The sequence below is a fragment of the Pristiophorus japonicus genome, chromosome 18 (assembly GCF_044704955.1).
Source record: "Pristiophorus japonicus isolate sPriJap1 chromosome 18, sPriJap1.hap1, whole genome shotgun sequence".
Classification (NCBI taxonomy): Eukaryota; Metazoa; Chordata; class Chondrichthyes; family Pristiophoridae; genus Pristiophorus; species Pristiophorus japonicus.
Genome location: NC_091994.1, coordinates 32847486 through 32872047, shown reverse-complemented (window position 1 = coordinate 32872047; position 24562 = coordinate 32847486). Strand labels below are relative to the sequence as shown.

General features: G+C 39.3%; 1 protein-coding gene across 7 annotated transcripts in view; it reads right to left on the bottom strand.

Moving 5' to 3' along the window:
- Positions 1-24562, bottom strand: part of ranbp3b (RAN binding protein 3b) — a 114715-nt gene that overhangs the window by 31326 nt on the left and 58827 nt on the right. For 6 of the 7 annotated variants that reach the window (XM_070859841.1, XM_070859842.1, XM_070859848.1 and 3 more), the window contains 4 exons: positions 24327-24398; positions 24018-24083; positions 14412-14504; positions 8751-8884 (listed from right to left, as the gene is read on the bottom strand). In XM_070859841.1, coding sequence (XP_070715942.1) covers positions 8751-8884; positions 14412-14504; positions 24018-24083; positions 24327-24398 — 365 coding nt within the window. The remainder of the gene's footprint in view (positions 1-8750; positions 8885-14411; positions 14505-24017; positions 24084-24326; positions 24399-24562) is intronic. The other variant, XM_070859845.1, reaches the window with a different exon arrangement.

Below are 24562 nucleotides of genomic sequence, written 5' to 3'. Positions count from 1 at the left end.
TACGATTGGTGAGATAACAACACCTTCAAGAGTTTGGAGAGAAAGAGCGGTTGGAAATGGGGCAGTAGTTTGCAAGGACAGAGTGGGCGATGATGGCGGTTTTGAAAGGGTGGAGGATAGTACCTGAAGAGGGAACCATTTACAATGTCAACGAGCACAAGGGCCTGGAAGGGAAATTGGGTAGTCAGCAGTTTGGTAAGAATGGGATCGCAGGAGCAGGAGGTGGGGCTCATAGATGAGATGAGTTCAGAGAGGACATGAGGGAAGATGGGAGAGAAACTAGAGAGATACAGGCTCAACAATATGCAGGTACTTCTCGACAATGATGAACTCTTCGACCAGAATACCAGACACAACAGCACTCGAATCAGACAAACCAGATGTAATTGCCAACCTTTCAAGATTTCCTTAAGCAATTCTATCTGACCAGGTTAATAACATTATCCGACAGTTAGTCATGCAATTGTGTGAGTAGTGCAACACAAGAAAACTCTAGAGTACCTCATACCATTTTCAGACGAACAGGCTGGTCGAGAAGTTCAACAGCACGCTAAAGTGAACACGAAGTGTAGGCAGTAATCAAAACTCCCGTGATTGGGATAAAAAATTACTTTACCTCTTGCCTGTGTGTAGAGAGATAACCCAATAATTGACAGGATTCTTGCTCTTTAGGTTACTCTGTGGATGCTGAATACCTGGACTATTGTCAATGACCAAACCGACTTACAAATTATTCAAGTTCTTCATCACTGATTTCAAGCAAATTGTTTAGCGCATTGTATAGTAAACAGAGGAAAATGCAGGACCTATCGAGCACCTGTGTAATATTCATTCTCAGAAAAATAAGGCTGCTCAATTCTGATTAGATTACCACAAATTAATTAACTCAACAGAAGTTGATAATCTTGCAGACGAGATCCTTGCAAATGGTGTTGAAAACCTCATGAATGACAAGTTCAGCAAAATATATTGGAAGGTCCTGTTAAGTGCCAAGCCCCATAGACTTGTGCAAGTTTGTCCAAAGATTCACAACCCTCAGAAAAGAAATTCCTCCTCATTTCCGTTTTAAATGGGCAACACCTTATTCTGAAACTATGCCCCCTAGTTCTAGATTACCCTACAAGGGGAAACATCCTCTCTGCATCTATCCTGTCAAGTCCCCTCAGAATAAGATCACCTCTCATTTTATTACCTCACGTTTCAATAAGATCACCTCTCATTCTTCGAAACTCCAATGAGTATAGGTCCAACCTGTTCAACCTTTCTTCACAAGACAACCCTTTCATCTCAGGAATCAACCTTGTGAACCTTCTCTGAACTGCCTCCAATGCAAGTATATCCCTCCTTAAAGGAGACCACCAGAACTGTACGCAGTACTCCAGGTGTGGTCTCACCAACGCCCTGTACAGTTGTAGAAGGACTTCCCTACTTTTATACTCCATCCCCCTTGTAATAAAGGCCAATATTTCATTTGCCTTCCTAATTACTTGCTGTACCTGCATGCTAACTTTTTGTCTCATGTACAAGGACCCCCAGATCCCTCTATACCTCAGCATTTCGTAATCTCGCCCCATTTAAATAATAATTTGCTTTTTTATTTTTCCTACCAAAGTGGATAACCTCATTTTTCCACATTATACTCCACCTGCCAAATTTTTGCCCACTCACTTAGCCTATCTATATCCCTTTGCAGATTCTTTGCGTCCTCCTCACAACTTGCTTTCGCACCTATCTTTGTACCATCAGCAAATTTGGCTACATTACACTTGGTTCCTTCATCCAAGTCATTAATATAGATTGTAAATAGTTGAACTCCCAGCACGGATCCCTGTAGCACCGCACTAGTTAGTTTGCCAACCTGAAAATGACCCATTCATCCCGACTCTCTCTTTCTGTTAATTAGCCAGTCCGATATCCATGCTAATATATTACCCCTAACCACGTGAGCTCTTAACTTGTGCAGTAACCTTTTACATGGCACCTTATCGAATGCCTTCTGGAAATCAAAACACACGGTATCTACTGGTTCCCCTTTATCCACCCTGCTTGTTACATCCTCAAAGAACTCTGACAAATTTATCAAACATGATTTCCGTTTCATAAAACCATGCTGACTCTGCTTGACTATTAGGATTTTCTAAATGTCCTGCTACTACTTCCTTAATAATGGACTCCAGCATTTTCCTAGTGATAGATGTTAGACTAACTGGTCTATAGTTTCCTGCTTTCTGTCTCCCTCCTTTCTTAAATAAGGGCGTTAAATTTACAGTTTTCCAATCCGCTGGGACTTCTCCAGAAACCAAGGAATTTTGGAAGATTACAATCAATGCATCGTCTTTCTCTGCAGCCACTTCTTTTAAGATCCTGGGATGCAAGCAGTCAGGTCCTGGGGAATTGTCCAACTTTAGTCCCATTAGTTTGCCTAGTACTTTTTCTTTAGCGATAGTGATTGTTTTAAGTTCCCTCTCCCAATAGCTCCTTGATTATCAATTATTGGGATGCTTTTCGTGTCTTCGACCGAAGACCGACACAAAATATTTGTTCAAAGTCACTGCCATTACCCTGTTTCCCATTATTAATTCTCCAGTCTCATCCTCTAAGTGACCATCATTTACTTTAGCTACTCTTCCTTTTTATATACCTGCAGAAGCTCTTACTATTTGTTTTTATATTTCTTGCTAGTTTACTCTCATAAGATATCTTCTCTCTCTTTATCTTGTTTTAGTCATCCTTTGCTGATTTCTAAAAATTTCCCAATCCTCTGGCCTTCCACTGTTCTTCGCAACATTGTATGCCTTTGTTTTCAATTTGATACCATCCTTTACTTCGTTAGTTAGCTACGGATGGTTCATCCTTCTCTTGGAGTCTTTCTTTTTCACTGAAAATATCTTAGCTAAGAGTTATGAAATATCTCCATAAATTTTTGCCATTGCTCATCTACCGTCTTACTCTTTAATCTATTTTCCCAGTCCACTTTAGCCCACTCTGCCTTCATACCTTTGTAATTGCCTTTACTTATGTTCAGGACACTAGTTTGAGACATAGCTTACTCATCCTCAAACTGAATTTGAAATTCTACCATGCTATGATCACTCTTCCCAAGAGGATCCTTTACTATGAGATTAATTAATCCAGTCTCATTACACATTACCAAATCTAAAATAGTCTGCTCCCTGGTTGGTTCCACAACATATTGTTCTGGGAAACCATCCCAAATACACTCTATGAACTCTTCCTCAAGGCTACCTTTGACAATTTGATTTGTCCAATCAATAAGATTAAAATCACCCATGATTATTGCCATACCTTTCTTGCAAGCCTCCATTATTTCTTGATTTATACTCTGTCCTACAGTGTAGCTACTGTTTGGGGGCCTATAGACTTCTCCCACCAGTGACTTCTTTCCCTTATTATTTATTATCTCCATCCAAACTGATTCTACATCTTGATCTTCTGAGCCAATATCATTTCTCACTACTACACTGATCTCATCTTTTATTAACAGAGCTGCCCCACCTCCTTTTCCTTTCTGCCTATCTTTCCGAAATGGCAAATACCCCTGAATATTCAGTTCCCAGCCCTGGTCACCTTGCAGCCACATCTCTGAAATGGCTGTCAGATCTTACCCATTTATTTCTATTTGTGCCGTCAACTCATCTATTTTGTTACGAATGCTGCGTGCATTCAGATAAAGAGCTTTTAATTTTGTCTTTTTACCATTTTTCCCTACTCTGACCCCACTTTCTGATGCACTCTTATTTTTATACGCTCTGCCCCTTCCTGTCACACTCTGGTTATCATTACCCCTATCGCTACCCTGCACTATTGCTTTCTCCTTGCTCTTTGACTTTTTAAATTTCCGCTCACCTGATCCCCCCACCATTTTGTTTAAAGCTCTATCTACAGCCCTAGTTATTCGATTCGCCAAGACTCTGGTCCCAGCCCGATTCAAGTGAAGTCTGTTCCGATGGAACAGCTCCCTCTTATCCCAGTACTGGTGCCAGTGCCCCATGAATCAAAACCCAATTCTCCCATACCAATCTTTGAGCCGCCACGTGTTCATCTCTCTGATCATTTACCCTATGCAAATTTGCTCGTGGCTCATGTAGTAATCCAGAGATTATTACCCTTGTGGTTTTGCTTTTTAATTTAGCCCCTAGCTGCTCATACTCCCTCAGCAGAACCTCTTTCTTTATCCTATCTCTATGTCGTTGGTACCTACATCTCGACAGAAACTGCTCAATGCATACTATTGCTTTATCCTGAAAACAATGAATTTAAGGTCAAGTAGTCAGGAATACACGGAATTAGATTTGTGTCTGCCATCTACTGTGTGGCTCAGGCCAGAGACCACTTTGTCTACAGGATGTGTATTGACAGCCTGAGAGTTGACATGGAGTGGCAGAGTGTCGAACACAAGGTGTCTCGGTGAAAGGGGTGGACGGATAGATCATGTCTTTTACTTTCAAAAACCTGCTTTGTAGTTTAGAGTCTAAGTTGCACTTTGCAAAAGTATTTTTTATTCTTAAACGCTAATTCAGTCAGTTTATTACAGTGGCCAGTTTCTGGTCAACCCTTACACAATGCATATAAAGTACATTCTGTAGATTCATTCAGGAGAATTGTCTTTTCTGTTGAGCACAAGAAAAATATTTGGCAAAAGCTGAAAGTATTAACAGTCATCTATGCACTGACATTATAAAAGCTAACATTAAGAGCACAAGATAGAAAAAAAGTCACAGAGATGTGTCTGAACTGTTGTACCTTGACTATTCTGTAAGTGAGGAGAAACAGAAATCTTATCAGGCAAAATGGACTCTTGCACTACAGGTACAGACAATGCTTGGACAGCAGGGTATTAATGAACAACAAATCCATTTGTAGCAACATAGCTACAATATTAATGGACTTCACTCAGAAATAGCCCCCAGGTCTGTGCACAAATTATGTTTTGGCTAGTCCTGATTATACCCAGGGGTCCACAGGAGTGTTGAGCCAAGGGAATAACTGAGGGGAGGGACACCGCATTGTTTACATGAGCTTCACGTTAATGCCACAGGAAAGGTGTACTTAGTGGTTAAAAATAATTGTGTCAGTGCTGTGTGGACATCAAAGACCCCAATTGTTTATTGCTTATTCTGACCAAAATCCTTTTGCATCCTTAAAGTACATAACCAAAATGTGCTGCTGTTACAGTGGAACATAACCATATGTGCATATAATATGGCCAGCAGGAAAGAACAATGAGTGATAAACCAAACAAGCTATTGTTACAGAACAGTTGGTTCACATGGACGTTATAATGTAGGAATTCGTGAACATATTATCTTTTGTGAGGGAAAGGATGTCGGAGTGTTCACAAGGTGGGTTCAGATAAAGGCAATGCTTCAGTTCATTTGATTTCATCCTTTCAGAACACCAATCCTGCAATCAGCCGTGACAGCATCTAGCGCTGTTTCCTAAAATGAGTCCAATGTCTGGCCTCAACTGCCCTTCCTGGAAATCCATTTCAGCTGTTGATCAACGTTCTATGGAATTATTTCATGATGTTTGGCCTAAATGTACTCTTTGCAGCCCTGAACCCATCATCTTTTCCTGCTGTTTCAGCACAAATGAACATATTATGATGAATTTACTGTTGAGTATCTTACAGACCTTTAGTTGGCTCTCTGATTTTTTTTTTTGAGAGGCTGAAAGGACACAGTTTGTTAATTTGTTCCTCAGTCCTTTTCTTTTGCACTGTGGATCAGCTGCTGCATTATTTCTAGGGGCTGACGATCCCCTTATATCATGGTAACTACAAATGTACATAGTATTCCAGATGTGGCCTGCCCAGGGCAATGCAGTTTTCACATGACTTTTGAGATAGGAAGTTATTTGATTTAGCCATCTACTCCAGCATGCCATTCACTTTGTTTATTGCCATTGCACATTGCTTGGACATGACAGAGGATGAGTCTACACCTGTAACACTCTCAGATTTCAATTTGCCAAGTTCTACCCCAAACATGAAGTAGATTGAGCTCCGATTTTTACTTCTGACATGAATAATTTCTGCATAATTTCATTTTGTGCCCAATAGTTACCTTCTACATTTTCTCTAAATGCTCTGTATTTTTTTTCTTGAATCTATTTGCTATTATTATTTTTGATCCATTTTGGAGAATTAATTCCCTGCCTTTATTGCACAAGGTATGTATTTGCCCCACTCAATATGTTTGAATATTACCATTTTTATTGTCAATACTTATTCTTCATGAATACCCCCAGCCTATGTTACTAAACACAGCTCTCATATCCTGAAGTTATCCTGAAAAAATACTTTAATTCCACGATTAAATTGATGCGCTGCTATAACTGCAAATGACAGCTATAGTGTAATAACCAACTTCCATTTCCTGATCCTCATAACATCCATTGTTTCTATGGGCAACATGTAAATGAAGGTGCACTTACAGTCAAAAATGCATGTTAAATTAAGATGAGAAATTATGCTTGTTATTGGAACTAGTCAGTCTGCTTCAAGTGACTTCTTCTTAGGCGGTCCCTCGTAGCGAGGATGACTTGCTTCCACACCAAAAAGTTCACAGGTGTTACAATGAGGGACCTGATATTCCAGGTCCCGAACTACATATTGAAGGGTGGAGGATGCCTGTGCGTGGATTTTTTAAACGTGTGGTGGCCATTGTACACCAGCCAACTCACGGCTTGACAGAGTTAGGTCTTGGTCTAGTGGCAAGGATTAACCAAGACAATCGGAGACCAGCTCTGCTGCACAGACCTAGTGCGCACACTAATCGTAGTGTAGGCTGGCTCGTGCTGCCCCTGGGCCCTCGTCTCTCCTGGACCCCGAACTCACGCCTCTCCTGGGCCCCGATCACGTCGCTCTACAACCTCTCGCCGCTCCTTCACCCCAACCTCGCCGCTCCTCTGCTGTTCCAGTCCATGCTCCAATCAGCGACCTGGATTATGGTGACATCCAATCCAGTTGCCTTCCTCCAAGTCATTGCCCTCCTGAACCGGCTCGCGCTGTACCTTGCAGTGGCATGCCGCCTGCACACTGCTCCTTTTAAGGCCCCGACCTGCCGCTGGTGTTTCTTCACACGTAGGGGCCGTGCTGAGTGCCATGCAGCCTCGATGCTGCTCCTTTTAAGGCTTCAAGTGTATATCTTTAACCACTGTTGACTCTTTCCAGATGTGATTCACTGAATTTCATATTACTTCATTATTAACGGTATTTATTTATTTATTTATGAAGGATGATTTGATGTTAGGTGTCCAGTCAAGGATATTCATTTGATAAGAACTGATGAAGGGCTGTGCCTGAAACAATTTCCTTTTTTTTTTTTAAAACAGATGCTGCCTGACTTGCTGAGTGTTACCAACATTTCCTGTTTCAGATTTGCAGCATCTGCAGTACTTTGTTTTGATTTTTGATAAGAACAGGAACTTGCTGTAGCTCAGAAGTTGATCTCTGAATTCTCAGACTGTGCTCAACAAAGTAGACTTTGCAACGTATGATTTGTACTGTTCAATTTCAAATGACAATAAGCATATACTAGAGAGAAGAGGAAAAGGGGATTGTCGTTGCGGTATTATTAAAACTTTAGTGTTTGAAAGAGAAGAACAGTGAAACTGTTCTTCAGAAGTTATTGGAAAGTATAAATGAATTCCTTTCTAGTCTTTATTCATTAGTATTGTTACCTCAATATCTACTGAATTCTGTTATACATCATTTTCCCCAATTAATTGTATATACATATTTTTAGTCACTTCAGCCATTAAAAGCCTAATCTGCATTGTTATTCTACCAATTCTATTGCACAGATCACTCCAATTAGGATAATTGCTAAATCTATAGACATGCACATGCAAGGGAAGAGTACAAAATTTATATAACTCTGGACAAAGAAAAATGCACCTAACAAGAACTACTAACAGATTGTTGAAAAATGGTTCAATAAAAATCTTAATTGTAATAAGATGCAATACTGAATGAAGTATACAACCAGGAAGGTTTTAGTTTCAATGTCAGGTGCTGAATTTGCCAAACTCAGCTAGGAAAATGGTGAACGTGGTATAATGGGCTTAATCTTTTCTGAGTAAATCAGCAAGAATTCCTAATCAGTATTCACAGATCCTGGCTAGAAAACACAAATAGATGATGTGTATGTATGTGTGCGTGTGTGCGTGCGCTTGGGGGGTGGGGGTGGGGGTGGGGGGTGGGTGGGTGGGAAGGAATGCTGTTTGGGAAGAAAGTAATCTCATGTCCCCTGTTCACTTACAATTAGATTACACACTTGTGTACGTAATATCAGCATGGAGTGGGATCATACACGTTTAACTCTCATCCACTTTTCTATCTCAGCTATGTCAAACAGGGAGTGAGAACTGCAAGAATCCTCACTAGGTTAAATGTTATATACGCCTATCTGCCAATAGATGACATCTGCAGGATTGTGGGAGCAGACCAACTACCTGTTCCTTTGGTGGCAAATCTATGTGACCAGGCAACTACAAATTTAACATGGCCAATAGGTAATATTAAAAAAATGCACAAGGATCTATGAGATAACAATTAACACAAAACCATAATTCAGTCTCAACTTCACTTGAGCTATCAGGTCAGTCAACATTTAAGACATAAAAACAATGCTCCTAAGCTCATCATGTACACCATATCTATATTGTTGTTAAGACGTTTGCTCCAAATTCATTAAATTCCAATTGTTTCCAGCTGTGTTACATACCGTATGACTAATTGAGGCTGTAGAACTGTTGATAGATGGATTCTCTTTGTCTGATGTGCTGTTCAGAGTTACAGAAGAGGCTGTGGTACCTTCGTCGCTTTGTTTGCTCACACCATTGGTGCCACTGCTGGCAACTGGAATATACATAAATAGGATTGCAATTAGATTCAATTGTGCAGCTTTCATACAGTACTGGCTTTGGGTTACTTGAATAAGGACAGTTATCAGGAAGTGGCTATAACTGGAAGACAAGACCTAGAGTTATGCAGCATGTTCAACGCTGCATTTCCAAATCACCCATCCATTTCAAAAGGCAGAATCTTGACACACACAACAGAAAGTGAGCTAAGGATCAAACTCTCCAGATCGGATTCAGTAAACAAAACGGATCTTTTGAAATACAGGAGAGGAGTATAGCACATACTTGTAGAAATGCTCAGTTAAAGAAGATATTTACTTGCACAGACTCAATTGTCATACTTTAAGCGCTTTAACCAAAGGTTGGGTATCTGTTACTGCAGAAAATTTTCAGTAACAATTTAGTAAGGTCACATCTTATCCTCCATTTCTAAATTCTTTCAACGTCCTCGAAGTTGCTGCAGCTATAAAACAATAATTGACCTAGACAACCTACAACATGACATCAACCATATCAACCAACAATGGGGATGGGAGGGTAAAGCAGGTTCTGCCTGTTTACCAAAATAAATCACATGCAATCCCCTACATTGCTGTCCAACCCTTTCTGGTTACTTAAGATTTCATCAATCTCTGCAGTTTATGAAGCACAGTTTAACATCAATACTGAGTTATGCTGAAAACCTGGCATGTTGAACTGACAGAAGGAGTCACCATTTCACAGGTGGTTTTCTGATATTACATGCTCCTATTTCCAAGTGGTGGCAATAACAGCTTTGTTGAATTTACCCAGTATTTCTTCTGTGACTCCCACTTTTGAGAGTGTCCTGGATACTCAGTACCAAGGAAATTTAGTGAGCAATTCGGGAGCGTGTCGTTCTGCAGCCTTTCTGTACTCCCAGCTGCAGGATTATAGTTGGAGGGTGGAACTGTCAAGGAGGAAATACAGGGAAAGTCAAGACATTTAGAATTTGGGTAGGTGATATTTCTCATCTATCCAAGCAAGCCAAATTGTAATCCAAGAGCTATCCTTCAGACAAAGCAAACCTTCATCTAGCTGTGCAATTTTAAAAAGCCAACAGATAAATGGCTTCCTTATTAACTAACGCTCAAGGGTTCAAATGTTTAGTGATAAATTTACATTGCATCTTCTCATTTCAGAAGTGTTTTAATGGAGAACATAATGGGTCAAGTTGATGACATGGAAGAATATCTTAAAAGTTAAGATAAAAGTAAATAGGCCATTAAAAACATAAATTTGAAAGCTAATATTCAGAATACAATTTCAAAGAGAGATTCATTACTCATCAAAAATTTTAAAATTTGTATTAGTAATTAATATTTATAATTGGATATTATCCATGCACACAGCCAGATGACAAGAAAGAATTTGCAGTTCTGGTCACCCTACCTGAACAAGGATGGACTGAAGATGTACTGGAAAGGGTTCAGAGAAGAATGACTGGGATGATGCCAGGCCTTATGGGTCTAAGTTCTGACTCAAGCAACTAAACATTTTTGTTGGTCGCTGGTGAAAAGATTGAGGGAGATATAATACAGGACTTGAAAATAATGAAAAGCATAAAAAATATTGAAGTAAACGACCTCTTTTGCTTGGATAACAAGCACAGAACTGGAGAACATAAATGATAAATTCCCACACCTCAAGTAAGGTGAGAAATGAGAAAAAAAAACTTTCCTGACCCAGACAGATATGAACATGTAGAACTCCTAGAGAAGGTAGCTGTTTGGGGGAAGGGAGGGGGGAGGGGTGGGGTGGGCGGGGGCAATATTGACAGCCTTAAACGAGAGCTGGATCTGTAGACAAGGGTGTAATGAGCATTATTGAGATATTAATGGCCTTGATTACATTTTTTTCAGGGGATGTAAGGGAAGTGTTCTTTAAAGTGGGTGATCAACAGATGGTGGGGGAATAATCACACACAGACCTTCAATTAAGCAGTTTTGATGGGATTAATTGTCTTTTCTCCACCCAGATGTTGTGCTCTTCAAATTACTTAGAAAATATGGATATTCATTTTTATTAAAATTATTCTTTTTCCAGAGGATTGCGAAAACATGGAATACTTAACAGAAATAGTAGCTGAGGCAGAGATATGGGGAAAAGTGGATAAATAAGTAAAGCAGAGGAAGATCAGAGCAGTGAAATTATTTTTTGATTTTTCTAGCGAAGAGCCAGTACAGACAAAATGGGCTGAACGGCCTCCTTCCGTGCTGTAGTTTCTACATAAACAGTGACTACACTTCAAAAAGTACTTCATTGGCTATAAAGCACTTTGGGACATCGTAGAGTCGAGAAAGGTGCTATATAAATGCAAGTCTTTCTTACTTTCTTTCTCCCTGTAAACCTCCATGACTATCTAAATTACTGCCTGGAAATCCAGACTCAACAGCATCAATATCCTGCCCTTTTCATCACAGCAACTTTCCTAACCGGTATGTGTGTTTCTGAAGAAAAGCTTTGATTCTACCTTGAAAAGCTAGTGGCAGCATGATTATTTAATGAGCTAATTATGTAACACTCTTTACAAACCATTTCTATAAATCCTTTTAAGAACACAAGAACATAGTAGGCCATCTAGCCCCTCGAGCCTGCTCCATCATTCAATAAGGTCATCGCAGATCTGATCTTGGCCTCAACTCCACTTCCCCGTCCGCTCCCCATAACCCTGGACACCCTTATCTCTCAAAAATCCGTCTACCTCCATCTTAAATATATTTTTGAATAGCATCACCCCGATTCTACAATTTCTCAAACAAATAGCTCAATCACACAAAAATGCAAAGGCTAAAGTATACAGGATATAATTAGTTTAATCTATAGCAGCGTGAGCTGCCACAAGAGAATACTGCAAAACAATTCATACACATATATACCTGAAACCACAGAAACCGGAGAGACTTCATCCATTGAAAAAAAAACAGAGAAGATACATTCAGCAAGACTAGCATTAGCATTTATTGGTTTTGATTCATATTGTTGAGTTTGTTAGGACTGCAAATGTGACTCAATGTTTTGAAATACATTTTGTATTTTTCTCATCAAAGACAATGAGCAATCAACTTTGTAAAACCAATGTCATTCAAGCACGCTTATCTTCCTCGTGCCAACATTTCTGATCCGGAAACTGACATCGAAATATTTATATGGATAACAGCCAGGAGCTTTCTGAATCTGCTGGATATGTGCAAAGGGAAATTATAATTGAATGAGCTTCGTGAAATGTGCACTATACAGGAGATCCAGAGCCCACTCTTGACTGGACCTGAATCATACTAACTGGAAACAAAGATGGTTGGTCACATTGCGGCTTCACTGCTCCAAGTGAGTTTCTTGTCCACCAAAGGCAAGAACTACAGGAATAATTTTCTAAAAAGTGTGGCTGAAGCTTTTGAATGCTTCCAATTAAGCAATGGTTCATAGGCTATGTTATTAAAAATAGATAAGAACCTCCAACTACAATTCAATACATAACTTCCCATCAAGATACACAGCCAATCCCCAATGTAGTTTTCTTGTACCTATATATGTAACATCATGACACATCATTTTTTTTCCATATATGCCACTCCTGGATACATAATTTTTGATCTAAGGACAACATTCTATACAACACATTCAACATGCACTATTATACAGAATCCTAATCCAAGTAGCCCATTCCTGTGTACAAGTCCCATTCTTCTCCAATGTATAAATATATTCTCCAACTTTTCAAGAAAATGAGTTACACATCTGTTAAGATTCAGATTCAATTCTGTAAGTGTAAATAACTGCACATTACTCCACCAAATGGAGAATTACAGAGATGGTAACAAGAAAAAAATGTAAGAAACAGCAAGTTATCCTTACAAAGGATTGGCAAAATGCTACACAAATGAAAACCTTGCCATAAACCATAAAATTAACTTATAACAATCAGTACTGATCCATGCAATGAATGTCTATCATCTCCAGATCAACAGACTGTCATATTTCTCTTCCTTTATGTAAAGATGCATGTTTTTATACTGTTGTGGATTTCTATAATGTTGCAACTTGTACTGTAACATGAGCTGGATTAGTAGCAATGCGTTGCCATCAACAGAGAAGGTGAGAGATTGATTGTGGGAAGATCCACAGAATTCTGAAATTCTGAAGCAAGATGCCATAGCATGGCCTGAAGTGCATTCAAATTCCTCTCTTCATTCTTCCATTTCATTGAGCACTGCTTTTCCCTCTACTTTTTCTCACTTCTTCCCCAAATTCATTACTTCTTTTACTGGTTTTCATTTCTACTTTTTCCTTTTGATCCTGTTTTACCATTTATATTTGATTCTATTGATTTCTCTTGTTCTAATTCTTTAATTCTTCTTTTTTTTAAAAAACATGTTCTCTATCCATTCCTTTTATCCTCTTTCCTTTTTATTGCATGGTGTTGCTTTTCTTCTTTTTCAATCCCTGCAGGGGTACCGAGTCTGTTCCATCAGTTACTGCTGCCAAGTCAGGAGTAACAGCTGCCCTTGTCCTACTGCGAATTGAAAACCCCAAGCACAAGGATCATTTAAGTCCAGGATGAGGTACTGGCAGTGAAAGGGATGTGCTAAGGGAGGGGTTCGGTGCACACGATCTGTGAAAAGCAAGCATTTCATATGGAGCTTGCGGATGGATGAAAATGATGCATCACTAGCCCTTGTACAGGGCCATAACCAAGTATCCACGATTCAACAGCTGCAGCACAATCCACTGGTTTTCTTGTGCATATTACAATACAGTGCTGATTATACAGAGCCCTGCACTTCGTGTTGTTATTAGATGTTCCAATCTTTCCCACATGTTCAATAATAATTGCCTCACTGGTTAGGTCCTGGTTCCTAGGCGAAATTTCCTTTATGGTGGCTCACGAAGACTCTCCAGTGGCTTAAATCTGAATCCTGGATTTGTGAAGGGTATGGTTCCCCTAGGTGCTCTTTAAATTGTGTCAGCTGTTTGAGTCGACTAGATGAACAGTCTTTGTGTACATGAAGATTAAAGGTACATTCCCTTACAATTTAAAATTTAAAGTGAAAGATTCTCAGAAATAATCCTTACCTTTGTTTAAGAGAAAGATTCACTGGTGCTTACAGCAAAATCAGTCATTTGCAGGAGAGTGATTTGGATGTAGTAACTGGAGGAGGGGGCGTGGGGAAAGGGAAGGGGAAAAAAAAAAAGTACAAAAAGGAGAATTTGGGGGAGGGTTCACAGCTGACCGTGGGTGGAGGTGGGAACATGGAACATTTCAGAGTTAGTCAAGCCCCACAACTGATAGGTCTCAATGTAAACACCAATGAAACAATTGTGCTTATTAAAGCAAACATCTCGGAATTTGAGTTTATATTTCAGGTAAGGTTTATTTTGAGGATTACATTTAAATTGGATGAAAATTGTAAGCGGAATGCAGCTTTAATAGCATATGCAGACTGGAAACAATACCTCTGAGAGATTATACAGTACAAAGAGGAATCGCAGTTCCAACCAGTTACCGTTTTGTGTAAAGGACTTCTGCTGTGGTGGCTGCAGGACAGCTGGACGTAGGACGCTCCGCTGCTGTTCCTTGGACTTCTGACTAGGAAGACCTGCAAGACCAAACAACTGATTTTACATCACCTCAGCTTTGTTGTTATTCAAGCATACTGCTTTGAATAAAGCTGCAATTACACTGTGTTGTAATGTTAAGGAGAACTGTTCCAAAACAGTCACCCCTCCTCTGTTGAATAGTGTTCGGGTGCAGATCGTGTTGCTACAAAGCAAAACAGGGACGGTGAGTAACTCTCAGAGTTTTTAAAAAACACATCACTGAGTGATGAATTTTACTGGTAGAAAAGCATCTCTGAGCAATCCATACAACCTCTAGCCAGGTACATTTCACAAGGAAATGAAAGCTGCAAGCAGCAGTAAGATTAATACAGGAAATTGAGCAATAGTGTCTTGCGCTGATTAGAAAGATGTTTAAACATCAGCATAGCAGTTTAATTCCAAAAAGATGCCTAACAGAAAAGGGGAGGGAGTTATTGCTATTGTACTAGAGTTCAGAAACTGAAGACTTAACCCTCTAGTATCTGCAGCATTGAAGCTTCCCCCTCCATGGTTGTCACAACGTCGCAGTCAAACAAAAGGCACAACTGGTTCATGGTAACTGCAAAGCAATTCACCAGTGTATATCACAAAGTAAATGGTCATACGACCAAGTAGAGATGTGGAATAAGGTTGTGCATGTGACCATAGTCTGCATTATAATACATTAGTCTGGTTCCAAATACTTACCTCTACAATACAGTTCCAGCTTAACGCAGATTCTGCTGAAGGATTTACTATGACACAGGAACATAAACTGTGCAACATATTGGATTGGAGCACAGGAAAGGCTAAGAGTGTACTTTAATTTGTGAATCCATGAGCATCATCTTTTTCAGCCAACTTTTAAACTGGACTTCAAGTCCCCCACATAAAATGCAAGAGGTGCTCTTCTTCCATGGTTGTAGCCCTGTATCTCCCGAAAGGCGCTCGATGGGATTTGGACACAACAGTGTTTCAGTTCCATTAGTGAAACAAGAACAACAGAGCCTAATTCCCTACTACAAGCATGCTTTTAAAGCATTTGACTGGAGTCAACATTCGGTACAAATGAATTTGGTTGTGCTACATCGAAGAATTATTTCGATGGTGCAACGACTGCTGAGCACATGGTAAGACAGCATAAGATTCCACCCAGAAGAAACTATAGAAGCATAGATTTCACATACGTTCTTGATCTAGTTACTTAAGTCCTATACGGATCAACAAGCGCCAAAGTTACAGCCAAAAAGAGCAACACTTGAACTAATTTAACAATAATTTAATGCTGTTTTTTCAAACAGTGCCTTTTTGTAGATGTGCTCTATTATCAGAGAATTAACATCATGCAAGGAAACAGCAAACCTTGACATCCGAAAAGCAATGTGATACTACAGGACAGCAGTTATTAAAATTTTAAAAGTGATGCTCATTTTTAAAACTGCTCTGCACATAACTAAGATATAGTTTACTGGCATTTTCAAAGGATGCTGATAGAAATTACAGCTGCCCAAGTTCATTTAGCCCATCGTGCTTGTGCTGGTGCCAGCTCTTCCACAGAAACTACCTACCCTAATCTAGTTTCCCAGTGTCCTTTCATATCCTTCCTTTTCAAATATTTATTTATTAATATAGCGCCTTTAACATAGTAAAAAGTCCCAAGGCACTTCACAACAGTATTACAGACACACAGATAAATTTGACACTGAGCCACAGAAGAAATTAAGGCAGATGATCAAAAGCTTGTTTAAAGAGATAGGTTTTAACGAGCGTCTTAAAGAAGGAAAGAGAGGTAGAGAGGCATAGAGGTTTAGGGAGGGAGTTCCAGAGCTTAGGGCTTAGGCAGCTGAAGGCACATCCACCTTTCAATTTTTAATCAAGTTATGGTGTCTGCCTCAATTAAGCATGTAATTAAGCATGCCTTGCTCTAATAATTGTGAAAACTTTCTTCCAGTGATAATCCTGAGTCTAGCCCATAGCAATTTACCAACACTGAAATAAGCTTTTATATTTACCTTTACAACACCTCCCATAATATTGAAAAGCCACATTACACTCCTCTTAACTTTCTCTGTTCCAATGAAAAAAGCCACATTTTTTAGCCTTCCTTCATAATGTAACCTTTAATTCCCAATATCATTCTTTCCATAGCTATAATATTATTTCTGTGAGGTGCCCAGAACTGCCCTGTGGGTATTTTACAGGGTCTGGAACCTCTATTGCTCACAATATTTGTGAAGGATAATGACTAGGCTGTACAAAGTGCATTAGCGGGGAACGGTAGAATGATTATCTTCAGATAGTTTTGGGCCAATTATGCTGAAATATAGCAGACAATATTTTATTTATGGATAAATATAGGAGAGTGCATCTCGGAAGAGATAACAGTAAACATGTAGAAGATGAAATTTGAGATGAATGTGCAGAATTGGGCAAAATCCAACCCCAGGGATATATCAAATGCCTCCCCTCAAAGGGAGGGCACGACTAGAAATTCAGGGAAGAGGGCTCCATCCAGATTTATCTTTCGACAAATTAAACCAAAACAGTAAAGTCAGGGGAAGTCAAAACAAAAATACCACCTGGTGCCCACTAGTCACAGAAGGCATCCAGTGAATTAGTAGTCACCGCATGTCGGCACATTCAAGGGTCACTTGAGCATGAATCAAAGCGCGAAACATAGACAGTGAAATCCCTCCTGATGATCCTATATATTCTGGACCTATGGCTGGCAGAATTACCAGACTCAGGAGTAGACATGGCAGGAGGACCAATCTGCTCACCCGGAGACCAAAAATTAGCAGCCTCGATTGGCAGAGGCTGAAAATGAAAATAATTTGGGTTATCATTAATCATACCCTGAAGGCAGCTGTCTGGTATGAGGCAGTCATCAATAAGCAAAATCAATGACTACAGTGCATCTGGAGGGCATTGGACTACAAGTCAGGGCGCTATAGTGATATTGTACAGATCAATGGCTAAGCCAATGTTGGAGTAAGATGCTCTTGTAATTACTACCTTAAAAACCATGTAGATGCACAAGAAATAGCTCAGATGAGAATGATCAGGTTGATTCCTTGACCAGGGAAACTAAGTTAAGAAGAAAGTCTTAAGCCACTAAACTTATTTTTTACTGTTGAAAAATCTTAGAGGATACACGATACAGTTTTTATTTAAATAATGAACGGTATAATGTTGAAGAAGCTTTTTAAACTTGGATAATTATCACAGAACTAGAGGACGAAAGTACAAAATTCAGAAGTCCCAGGCAAGATTATTAGAAAAACTCTCCAGGCCAGCAGACATGTAGAACAGATCTCCAGAGATGGTAATTACAGCTGCATCGATATCTGTTGAGGTTAGATACTAATAGCAATGCTAAGTTTTTCTCAGCAAATCTCATATATATGATCGAATACTACACTGGATGGAGTAGGTTTGATGGGCTCAATGACCCATCTCTTACTCTGGATCTCATGTTTTTATATTCATACTGTGTCTTTCAGCGTATTGAATTTTCATAAATGGTTTAATTTAAACCGTGACACAGCATTAGTCTGAAAATCAACCTGCAGAATTGGAAATAAGTAAGACCTAGTCCAGCCACAAACACTTTCAAATACAAAATCACTTTTTAAAACCAGTATTTAACATCCCCCACCTCAAAAACTATTCATAGCACTGGATCATTCTGTTTAAATGAGAAAGTTTGCAAGTCTTTTTGTACCAATGAAAAGCTATCCTTGTTTACTATGGTTTGTGGATAGGGTCCATGCATTGAGAGAATAATTATTTATGGAACCGATTATTTGTATGTTTTTCTTCCTCTTGCAAACACGAGACCACCTTGCAGCAACGTTACTTCCAGTCACTAGTAGTCATGGGTAGAAAGTAACTAACTTAGGCTGTGTCAAGAAATTGAGAATTCTCATTTCATTTTGTCTTGATGGTTTGACACGTGCATTACGCAGGTTTATCGCCAAGGAATTTTTTCCGTTATTAAGCCTTTTCCCTGGATTCCGAATAGATTACCATATGAGCAAGGTAAAATGAGTGGTTAGATTTCCTGGGCATTCTCTTGACCATGAATGCCAAGTGGTTGTACATGTGTATGGTGGGACCAACTTTTGACTTTTCCCATTACTGAGGTCTGCTGGAGGGTAATTCCATAAAATATATAAAACATGCATAGCAACAGAATTTCCAAATTAGCTTATGTCTTACAGTATTCTGCAGAAAAAAGATTGTGTGCCTGAGCAGATTGGAGGGCCTCATGAAGATCATTCGATCCGTACTGCCCCTCAATGTTCACAAACAATACAATTGTATTCAAAAAAATTGAATCATACTGAAACCAAAACAAGTCTTTTGTTTTAATACTAAGATACTTGTATAAGTGTTTATTTACAAAGCTTTACAATTTAAACCGTGACACGGCATTAGTCTGAAAATCCACCTGCAGAACTGCAAATAAGACCTAGCCCAGCCACAAACACTTTCAAAAATAAAATCACTTTTTAAAACCAATATTTATCTGCCTGAAAAATCAGACCTCAATAGTTGTTTTTGAAGAGTGAGCAGGTTAATGAAAAAGAGTCAAAAATGGCAATAGCCTGCTCACAGCTACTGACTTTTACTGCAAACATACAAAGGAAGAGAGTTTCCCTTGGGATACCACTTTACTGAAACATTCAACAACAGGACAATCGAAAGGCTATCTGTACAGTATACAGATAATCGCTGCGATAGGTGTCGTTACCTGTCATTTATGCTAGAAACCAACGCTGTTTAATTTGGTGATGAAAGGCAGAATTGGTAAAACTAGCCACTGTGTAGAAGATCAGCATATGCATATTCTCGGTACTACAAAACTGTCAGTGTTTATAGAGTACTACCACAAAATAACTGACACAGCAGCCCAGCAAGTTATTTCCTATCAATTCTGGGAAAAATAGTTATTTGAAATGATTTAACATTGCCAGATTCAATTCATTTACATCGGGTACTGATCTAAGGATACGTACCAACAGAGGACTCCTTTTAGCTGCCCTTCAACATCACTAGAAAAACTTAGTTTGTTGGATGAGGATCTCTAGGAAATTAATTCTTTAAAAATTCAACAAACACAAATATATGGAAATACCTTCTCATAGGAACTATTTCCCATAATTTCCCTTCTAAATATATGCAGATAGAATAGATGATATGTGGGCATACGTCACAAACAAGAAAGATTCCCACATTCACAAATACCATGTGAGCACAAACAAAATTAAAATATACTATTTTAATGCAAATCCACTCTTCTCAAATATTTGCTTTCCACCAACATTAACTGTTCTAAAGTAAAATACTGAAAAAGTGTACACTAAAGAACATCAGCAATAATGCTTGTCGAAATATAAAGTACCTATAATTCTAGTTGATTGCTATCTAAACTAACAGTGTCTGATGAGGGATGATAGTAATAAGATTCATTCAAACCTGTTGTATTTTAGATCACAATTCACTTTTTGAGTTTGTAAATAGTGTCAAAAGGATCAAATGGTCAAAGGAAAGGAAAGCTCACATTGCATTTGGGGAAAATCAAATTCAACATTTTTAGTTACTTATTTGACAATTTAGTGATCTGATAGAGCATTTACAGACACACAATGCAGACTGACATCCTGGAAGAGCCTGAGCCACAGAGGCCGTCACTTGTCACACTTAATTAAAAAAAGGTTGAAGAGAACTCAGACTTACAAGGTTTGGTTACATCTGGTGAAGCACCGTTTAAATTTGGATGCCCAGTTAATATTCATATTCTATATTAACATAACTTACTCTCTTCAAAAAATAGTAACCTTTCTCCAACATGATAGATATAGTTAAGTCATCCTCGACTCTGAGGGACTGCCTAAGAGAGAGAGCGATAGCACAACAGCAAGAAAATATCACTGTAAATGTTCTGTGACAGGCCGATACCACTTTTGAAAAGTTAAAATACAATGGTCACTCTGAATGTTTTCAGCTCTGCAGTAAGATGCAGATAAACAGAACATTCCTAGAGACACAATACAATATAGACACGTCTTCAGTGGGCAATGAAGAGGGGACAGTGCAGATTCACTATGATGTAGCCTGATATGAGGAAAACAAATATGAAGAAAGATTTGGAAAACTGGGGTTGTTTTTGTTGTTAGAATATTGGAGATTAAGAAATTATTTGATCAAAGGTTTAAAATTATTAAGGTGTGTTAAGAGAAACAGATTGTTTCCGGTTATTGAGGGGCTAGAACAAGCAGATATAGATATAAAATTAAATGCGAGAGAGTTAGGGCAGAGGGTAGGAGTAACTATTTTTATGAAGCTGTGGAACACCCAACCAAAGTATGTCATCGAAGCAGAGACTATGTCAGCATTTAAGAATAGGTGGTTGAAGGAAAGGGAAATAAAAAGATATGGCAGTAGAGCCGACATATGGGATTAGGACGACTGCTCACATGGAGAATAAACACCAACATGAACCGGTTGTGCCAACGGCCTGCTTCCATATTGTAAATTCTATGGAATTCTACGCAAGGTCAGAAACACCTGTCTACAAAGGAGTTCCTCTGATTAACAAGGTAGAACGCCATGGTGATGGGGTTTTCAGAGAGCTTGAAAAATACATTATTGAAAGATTACACTTCGGAAACTGTTACATTTCACATACAAATGCAACTGAAATGGCTCAGCCACGCAGGAGACAACGGGCTTCCACTCAACATATTTTGGTTTCCAAAAATGAGGTAGACTCTGTCCACTACTAGACCTCATGTTTTTTTAAGAAAAGCTTTTAGAAGAGATCAAAGACTTGCGTAAAAAAGCTAAGTATTATGTGTTATGAGCAGCAAGCACATGAGTGGAGTTAGACTAGTGGCTCATGAGGAGAAACACATCAGCAGAGTTGATGGGTCAAACAGCCTATATTTGCGCTGTAGCATTCTATGATTCTGTAATGTTTCGTTGCACTCAATTCAACATTAGTGATGCATTAACTATGTCGTGCTTCCCATAATTAGGCTTTCTTCATCAATCCTGATACAGACCCTTAAGATTTCAAAACAAGGATGTGGAAACCAAATCACAGCACCAAAACAGATCTAAATTCAAGTCTGCACTTAGATCCTGTTAAAACCAGCAGACATAGATAACACAGTAATGCTGATCCCACATTTTGGAGACCCGCTGTCTAAAAAACATGTCATGCCTGCAGATTGGTCAGAAGGATCTACACAATATTAATCTATGATTGCAAGTTGCAGTAATCACTGTCGAACTTCTCCCTCGGATAGTAATGTTAGCTGTGCATACTGCTCACAGAACACAACAGGCTCAGTAGCAATTGGACTTACCTCTGAGTGAAAATACAAAAGCATCATGAAGAACATTAATCTACATGTGATTTGGAGATTTTTTTTATGACTGTTTCAATATTCATATCAGTGCTGCAAACTCGGAGAACACAAGTCATAATGGGAGGCCACTAGCCATTAGTTAATTTATGCTGTGAAGATTTTGTGTGTAACATAATTAATTTTAAAATGAAATTACACACTACAAATGTAAAACTCTGAGGTAACCTACTCTGCAAAAATATTAATACAATTTTCTCCAACATAGAAATGTTTCAGCCATTAATAGTTTTTTTTCAGAATGTTTAAACAATATTAGAAAGGCTGATGTCCAAACAACTTAAAAAGTCTAATTTATCTTGCAGCAAATACACCTACAAACACAACTGCATAAAGTCAAATAGACCCACATACACACAACTTCTTGCTACAATCAGGGTGCATGCCCATAGCTGGTCTCTGAAAACAGCTTACATAAACACCCAGGCGAAACCGAGTTAGACAGACCTGTGTACACATACTGAAGCAAGCTCACACATTGTACACCAATTTCTAGCGGCAATTAGGCAAGCCTGTAAATAGCGATACTAGCTTCTTAATACAATCATATAGGCTTGTGTAAAATCAGACTGAATGTGCATAAAACAGGAAATATCTGACGATAGTTGCACAGAAATGTGTTTCATAACAGCGATATTTAGAAGATGCATCAGCTCAATATTTCATTTGGGTTGTACCTCTCCAGTCCAAAACACTCGGGCCCTTACCGGTGCTAGAACAGAGAATTTGCTGAACCACGGGAGCCTAGCTGAAGACAGCGCCCGGGCTCCTGAACGCCTCCGCCACACTCCGGCTGCGAACTCGGGCCTCGCTCTCTCTCTCTGTGCTGGTTTGCTGTTATTTATTTTTTTTAAGGTCGTGTCTCCCTGCAGCCCCCCCGCCCCCGGACTCACCACCCCAACTGCCCCCGGACCCGCCGCTCATGCTCCAGATGCCGAACCACGGGTGGTGCCAGATCAGAGCGTCCCGGACTGGAGAGGTACAACCTGTATTTGATGCATGCGACCTGTCACAGATTCTCCAGCCCTATACACTGATATAATATTTTCTCATTCTTACATTCATTAAAATTATTTTTTACATTGCAGATGTATGTTATTAAGCAATTTTTTTAGTTACAAGTTACTTCAGAAGAATGTATTGTGCCATGTTTTCAGAACACTTTACCACAACTGTCTCTTTGGATCAACAGTACAGTTTTTCCCCTCCTTAATAAATCTCTGGATCTTGAGAAACATCAGTTTGATGGATACTGAGCTAAAATTGCTGTTGATATAGGAATTCAATAGGTGAGTCACACAGTCCAGAGAACTTAATTTCTGACACACTTTCAAACTAAATAAGTATCTCAGTTATATTTAAAGTATATGTTAAAACAGACAAGACTTATTTTTTTATCCATGAGAATTACAACATTATCTATTAATAAAAAGACTGTAAACAGGAAATTATTTGCACTTTTATTGCCTGCTTGAATCAACAACCTCATTCAGAATCTCAAAATAGCCACTATGTAGCTGAAATCAGTCCAGTACACAGCTCCTTGACTCTGCTGTCTCAAATATGGTACCTAGCAGTGCTGAACATGCCTTTGCTGCAGCCGAGAACACACTGTAGCACTGGACAAACGTTGCCCTTGCTGCCTTATATATAGCTCCCATTGGGCAGTATTGAATATACACCCTCTTTCCTGCCTCAAGTATTGAGGACGCTGGGATATTATAGAGAGTTTGCCTCTGCTGTTACAGGCAATAATGCAGCATTAAACAGTCATGCATCTTTCCTGCCTGAGGTACATAGAACACTACACTATTGGGAAGAATCCACCGCTGCTGCTCGAGGTACAACGCCCAAATGAATTTCTGCCCCCTGGATAAAATGCAGAGTGGGCATGACGATATTGTATACTGTTCCTGTTGCAACAAGGACACAATCCAGCAGACACAGTTGTTTTTATTGTTGCCTCAGGTATAGTACTTAATGGATATAGCAATGGCATATTTTGTTCCAGTAATCCGCTTCCTCAGGCACAGCATCCGGAAGGTACTAGACTGCTAAGATACCAGTCTCTCTACGACCTCAGATAATATTACTCACCAGCACTGGGAGCCTGGCCATGGATTAAAGTTGGAGGTTTCAGCCGAAAGCCAACGTTCTTCTCATCTAAAGAGAAAGGAAATCATTGAATAAGTCTGTAGCACTTATGAAGTAAGCATGTCAAAAGTAAATCCAGCAGGATTTACTCATACCTTGCAGGTTCTTGTTTAAGTCCGAGACGTACATTCAGACTTATGCACAGCTACCCACTTCTTTGCAGGACCAGTACATAGAGGTTATATGGAAGGGAACAGGTAAAGCACAGAAGAGGACTGGATTGTTGGTGGATTGCTGGATTGTAGGGCTTACCTGGCTCTGAGTCAGAGTTGCTGGCTGCTGCCTGGCAGAAACTCAATGGCATAAAGACATTATTCTTTGGAACTGCAAGATAAAGACAGCGGTAGTGAGAGTCAATAGATCACACCAGTTTTAACAAGCCCTAATTCTGCAGGCTGCCCAGCAATGCTCCTTCCTTTCAGTATATATAGGAATTTTACAGTAAAGGAAAAGGACTGCAAACAGTGTCACCGGCATAAGCAAGTAGT